The sequence below is a fragment of the Elgaria multicarinata genome, chromosome 5, assembly GCF_023053635.1.
Source record: "Elgaria multicarinata webbii isolate HBS135686 ecotype San Diego chromosome 5, rElgMul1.1.pri, whole genome shotgun sequence".
Classification (NCBI taxonomy): Eukaryota; Metazoa; Chordata; class Lepidosauria; order Squamata; family Anguidae; genus Elgaria; species Elgaria multicarinata.
In genome coordinates, this window is record NC_086175.1 from 137036127 (window position 1) to 137042171 (window position 6045).

The 6045-nt window shown below is 50.4% G+C and overlaps 1 protein-coding gene across 1 annotated transcript; it reads left to right on the plus strand.

The window, feature by feature from the left end:
- Positions 1-4897: 4897 nt before the first annotated feature.
- LOC134399789 (olfactory receptor 51I2-like) lies at positions 4898-5836 on the plus strand. Its single transcript, XM_063127890.1, has one exon. It carries the CDS (start codon positions 4898-4900, stop codon positions 5834-5836), a length of 939 nt encoding a protein of 312 aa, XP_062983960.1.
- The last annotated feature ends 209 nt before the right edge of the window (positions 5837-6045 follow it).

Here is a 6045-nt window from a genome sequence, read left to right on the forward strand (position 1 = left end):
ACAGTCAGGAAGTTTTTCCTGATGTCCAGCTGGAATCTGGCTTCCTTTAACTTGAGCCTATTATTCTGTGTCCTGCACTTTGGGAGGATCGAGAAGAGATCCTGGCCCTCCTCTGTGTGACAACCTTTGAAGGATTTGAAGAGTGCTCTCATGTCTCCCCTCAATCTTCTCTTCTCCAGGCTAAACCTGCCCAGTTCTTTCAGTCTCTCTTCATAGGGCTTTGTTTCCAGACCCCTGATCATCCTGGTTGCCCTCCTCTGAACATGCTCCAGCTTGTCTGCGTCCTTCTTGAATTGTGGAGCCCAGAACTGGACGCAATACTCTAGATGAGGCCTAACCAGGGCCGAATGGAGAGGAACCAGGACCTCATGTGATTTGGAAGCTATACTTCTATTAATGCAGTCCAAAATAGCATTTTCATTTGTTGCAGCCATATCGCACTGTTGGCTCATATTCAGCTTGTGATCTACAACAATTCCAAGATCCTTCTTGTTTGTAGTATTGCTGAGCCAAGTATCCCCCATCTTGTAACTGTGCCTTTGGTTTCTATTTCCTAAATGTAGAACTTGGCCTTTATCCCTATTTAATTTCATTCTGTTGTTTTCAGCCCAGCACTCCAGCCTATCAAGATCACTTTGAAGTTTGGTTCTGTCTTCCAGGGTATTAGCTATCCCACCCAATTTTGTGTCATCTGCAAATCTGATCAGCGTTCCCTGCACCTCCTCATCCAAATCATTAATAAAAATGTTGAAGAGCACTGGGCCCAGGACTGAGCCCTGCGGTACCCACTCATTGCCTCTCCCCAGTTTGAGAAGGTTCCATTGATAAGTACTCTTTGAGTCCGATTCTGTAGCCAACTGTGAATCCACCTAATAGTTGTTCCATCTAGCCCACTTTTAGCTAGTTTTTAATCAGAATATCATGGGGCACTTTGTCAAAACCTTTGCTGAAGTCAAGATATAGGACGTCCACAGCATTCCCATGGTCCACAAGGGAGGTTACCTTATCAAAAAATGAGATCAAATTTGTCTGACAGGACTTCTTCTTGACAAATCCATGTTGGCTTCTAGTAATCACTGCATTGATTTCAAGGTGTTTACAGATTGACTTCTTTATAATCTGCTCCAGAATTTTCCCAGGGATGGATGTCAGACTGACTGGTCTGTAGTTCCCAGGTTCCTCCTTTCTGCCCTTTTTGAAGATAGGGACGACGTCACTTTAGCCCTCCTCCAGTCGTCCGGCACCTCACCCGTCTTCCATGAGTTTGCAAAGATAATAGACAAAAGTTCTGAGAGTTCTTCCTCTAGCTCCTTCATTACTCTAGGGGGGATTCCACACGTCATACTGAGGGCGCTTCTATGCGCCCCCAAAGCGATCGTGTAGCTTGCCTTTCCAAGAGACGAGGAAGAGGCGTCCTTGCCGCCGCTGCCGCCACCCACCTACCTCCTCGCCGGCTGGGTTGGAGAGCTCGGCGGAAGAAGGCCGAGCTCTCCTCGCTGGCCGGCGAGGAGGTAGGTAGGTGGCGGTGGCAGCAGCAAGGACGCCTCTTCCTCATCTCTTGGAAAGCCAAGCTACACAATCACTTTGGGGGCGCACTGGGGGAGCATAGAAGCGCCCTCAGTACGACATGTGGAATCCCTCTAGGATGCAGTTCTTCGGGCCCTGGGGATTTGAACTCATTCAAGGAAATTAGGTGTTCTTTAGCCAAGTCACTGATAAGAGGTTTGAATGCCACTGGGCCCAGCCCAGGACCTCATGCCCCCCCCCCCACTTCTCCCCAAGCTGATGAGGTGCCGTCTATGAGCACGCTTTAGTCTGGCGTGACCCCTGCTTCGGGAGATCAGGGCTGTGTCTTGCCGGGGGTGCATCAGCACAGCGATCCCCTGAAGCCTTGCATTTGCGTTCCTTCCCACTATGCAAGTGCGGGGTTTGCTTGAAGCAGCCGCTGCCACCGCTGTGCCCGTGTACCTGCCCCCGCCCGTCACCGCATGGGCGCTTGGGTGCATATGCCCCCCCCCCAGTTTTTAAAGTTTTTCTTTCTTTTTTGGCATTTATGTGCCTCTCCCGCAGAGGTGCGGAGGTGTTATTCTATGGGCGGCTGGCATCCTGCCAGCCCCTGCTCCCGTCTCTTTCCCCTGCCTTCGTCGCCTCGCTCCAGCTGGGAAAAGTTGTGGTAAGTACACAACTTTTTAAAACCAGAGCATGAGGGGGAGGCCCTGCGGAGACCCTGCGATGGCGGCTGCATCTTATAACTGACCTGCTGCCACTCGGGATCCACCCCGGGGCACCCTCATCAAGATGTACCGCAGCACCGTGGGCCCAGTCCAGTCTCTCTAAAGTTACCGTGTCTTAAGAAAAAAGCTTCCCGTTCTTGAACAGACAGTTGTCTCGCTTCGTTTGCATAGTTTTGCCTAGGGGAAAGTTCCAAGAGATTAGACTCTCTTCAGGTGGGAAGGGATGTTTATTGCTTAAATAAAGCTTTGTGGATTACTCAGCAGGCCTCATTATTGTCCCCCAAGAAAGCAAGAAGTTAAAGGAAAACATGACAGAGGTCCAATTCAGACCTCTCTGCTGGCCCACACATCCCTCTGGCCCTGGATCCCTGCTAGCTGCAGGAGGCAAATGTCACCTCCAGCCTCCCCAGGGCTTCCCAAGAAAGCTGCATAAATCTGGCCACAGCTGAGCCTGTGCCGGCTGCGCTGGGCGAATCCCTCCCCGGCCAACCAGCAGAGGCGGACCCTTCCCACCCAGGTGAGTCTTTTCACCTTCCAGGCAGAACCTCTTCCGAGGGCTACAACAACTCCCTTCCTTTAAGGACGTTAATCCGGAGCGCAGGCCTCGATGCTGCCAGAATCGTGAAGCGTTGCCGCCCTCCGGACTCTGAAGTGCTCCAGGAGGCAGCGGAGGCAGTGCAGCTGCAAAGGCTCCCAAGACGTCACAGTACAGGGATCTCTCTGCGTGTGTGTCAGAAACTGACCCAGCAGAGGGAAGACAGCCTTAGTCCTGCTCAGCCAGCTTTCCGCAGGCACATCAATGTGCAGTGGATTTGGGGTGGCAGGGGGCACGAATGGGCAATGTGCACAGAGGGACCACTGCTGCGCCCTCTTTTGAAAGGGGGATTTAGGGGCCAGGAATACAAAGCCCTCCTCTAGCCTGCAATATTACCTGGACCACATTGTAGCAACCCCGCCCTCCTCAAACAGAGCTCCCTGCCAATACGACCCACCCCCGCCCCCAACAAAGCCTTTTCCACCGGGCTTTCTCAGGCTGTGGCCTCTCTTTCCTCAAGCCAGAAGCAACGGATGTTGTCTGATTTATTTTCTAATTCCTCCTAGGAAGCACAATCCACTCATGCCGAATCCGGCGGTTCTTTCTTATTTTTATTATCAAATTCCTTCTCTTTTGAGCAGGAAAAATGTTGAAATAAAAAAATAAACTGGAACTTTATACATAGTTTTTCCCCAGGTGTGCAGGCAGTTCTTTCATATTGTTACAGGGGCCGTTTGAGGAAATGCTGCAATGTATAAAATATATAAATGTATAAAATAAGGCTGGAGTTAGAAAGAGCAAGGGAACGCCTGCCTTTGGTCTGGGGCAGCCTTCCTCAACCTGGGGCGCTCCAGATGTGTTGGACTGCACCTGGGAGGTGCAGTCCAACACATCTGGTCTGGGGGAAGGGTTGGGGGGCAAGAAAGCGGCTGCCCCGTCAAAAGGGTCCCCAGAGCGCGGCTTCCCTCCATTGTGCAGCGGCTGTAATCAACTGCACAGTATTTTAAAATGCTTTATTTTATGTACAGCGCTTTTTAATAAAACACTATATAAATTGTTGTTATTATTATTATTATTATTATTATTATTATTCAGCTGTGGAATGGGAAGCGTTTGCGGGAAAGCAGGGGCAGGGAGAGATGGGGACGTTATTGTGTGCAAATACAAGCACACACACACACACACTCACACACAGTGCCCTTTGGGGGCTGTTTTGATGCCTACAGCAGGCCCAGAAAAACTGAAACAGTGGAAAGACTTTCCCCTCTCTCTGTTTCTATCCATAGATCACAGAATCATAGAAGAGTAGAGTTGGAATGGGCCTCTAAGGCCATCGAGTCCAACCCCCTGCTCAATGCAGGAATCCACCCTAAAGCATCCCTGACAGATGGTTGTCCAGCTGCCTCTTGAAGGCCTCTAGTGTGGGAGAGCCCACCACCTCCCTAGGGAACTGGTTCCATGGTCGTACTGCTCTAACAGTCAGGAAGTTTTTCCTGATGTCCAGCTGGAATCTGGCTTCCTTTAACTTGAGTCTGTTATTCCGTGTCCTGCACTCTGGGAGGATCGAGAAGAGATCCTGGTCCTCCTCTGTGTGACAACCTTTCAAGGACTTGAAGAGTGGCCTCATGCCTTCTCTTCTCCAGGCTAAACATGCCCAAATGCTGTTGATTAACATGGACTGTGCCTGGATAGCCTTTAGCGCTGATTTATTATATTTATAAACTGCCTTTTTCCTCCAAGGAACCCAATGTGGCTGACATGGTCCTCCTCCTCTTCTCCATTTTGTCCTCACAACAACCCTGTGAGGTAGATCAGGTTGAGAGTCAGTGACTGGCTCAAAGCCACCCAGTGAGCTTCATGGCCGATCTTCCAACACTCTAGTCACTACACCACACTAGGATTAGTTATTCATTACAATGGTTTTGTATGAATATCAGTCCTTTTGTGCGTTCTGCAAATTCTTTTGTTGACCAAAAAGGAGGGCTACAAAACAAAAGAAAAATGTGTAAACGCAGTATAGAAGTGCTACAAAATGACTGAGTTTGGAATGAAGCAACCAAAGCAATTGGCTGCTTTGTTAAAACTTCCTTTTGCTTTCTTTATGTACTTCCAGGTGCTGGATGGGAGGATGTTCAGCAACCACAGCTTCCTCCCTCCCACGTTCCTCCTGACGGGCATCCCGGGACTGGAGGCAAGAAACATCTGGGTCTCCATCCCTTTCTGCTCCGCTTACGCCATCGCTCTCTTGGGAAACAGCGCCGTCCTCCTGGTGATTGTGAAGGACCGGAGCCTGCACAAGCCCATGTACCTTTTCCTCTCCATGCTGGCTGTGAGTGAACTGGGGGTGTCCCTCTCCACCCTCCCCACGGTGCTCAACGTCTTCCTGTTTGATGCCAGGGAGATTGGGCTTGACGCCTGCCTCGGCCAGATGTTCTTCATCCACTGCTTCTCCATCATGGACTCGGGCGTCCTCTGGGCCATGGCCCTCGACCGCTTCATAGCCATCTACAAGCCACTGCAATACGCCGCCATCCTGACAAATGCCAGGATCTTCATGATAGGCTCAGGGGTTGCCTTGAAGAGCATTGTCCTCCTGGCCCCGCTGCCTCTTCTCTTGCGGGAGCTGCCATTTTGCAGGTCCAACGTCCTCGCTCACCCCTACTGTTTGCACCCTAATTTAATCCGGCTTCCTTGCGCAGACACCACGGTCAATAGTCTTTATGGTCTGTTTGTCTTACTCTGTACTTTTGGACTTGATTCTCTGTTCATCGTCCTGTCCTACACAGTGATTGTCAAGACCGTGCTGAGCATTTCCTCAAAGGAAGGGCGTCTCAAAGCCCTCAACACCTGCGTCTCCCACATCTGTGCCGTTATTGTCTATTACACCCCAATGATCGGCCTGTCGATGGTATACAGGTTCGGCACACGCGCTTCTCCTCTGGTGCACTCCCTCATGGCCAACGTCTTCCTCCTGGTTCCTCCGGTGCTGAACCCCATCATCTACAGCATCAAAACCAAAGAAATCCTCAAGGCTTTGGGCAGGCTTTTGTGTCGGAAGGTGTTCTGACCTGGCCTGACAATGAATTGAAACATGTTTCCGTGGGTATTCCACTGAGGTAAGCGGTAGCATGTGGTTTTGAGCTTTTTTAATAAACAAACACCAGCTTTAAAATCACTCCACTGGCTGACAATTAGTTTCTGGGCAAAGTACAAAGTGTTGGTCATTACCTTTAAAGCCCTACATGGTTTGGGTGCAGATTACCTGCAGGATCGCCT

What these genes read in the sequence shown, in the direction of transcription:
- LOC134399789 (XM_063127890.1), top strand. Translation starts at nt 4,898, where the DNA reads ATGTTCAGCAACCACAGCTTCCTCCCTCCCACGTTCCTCCTGACGGGC.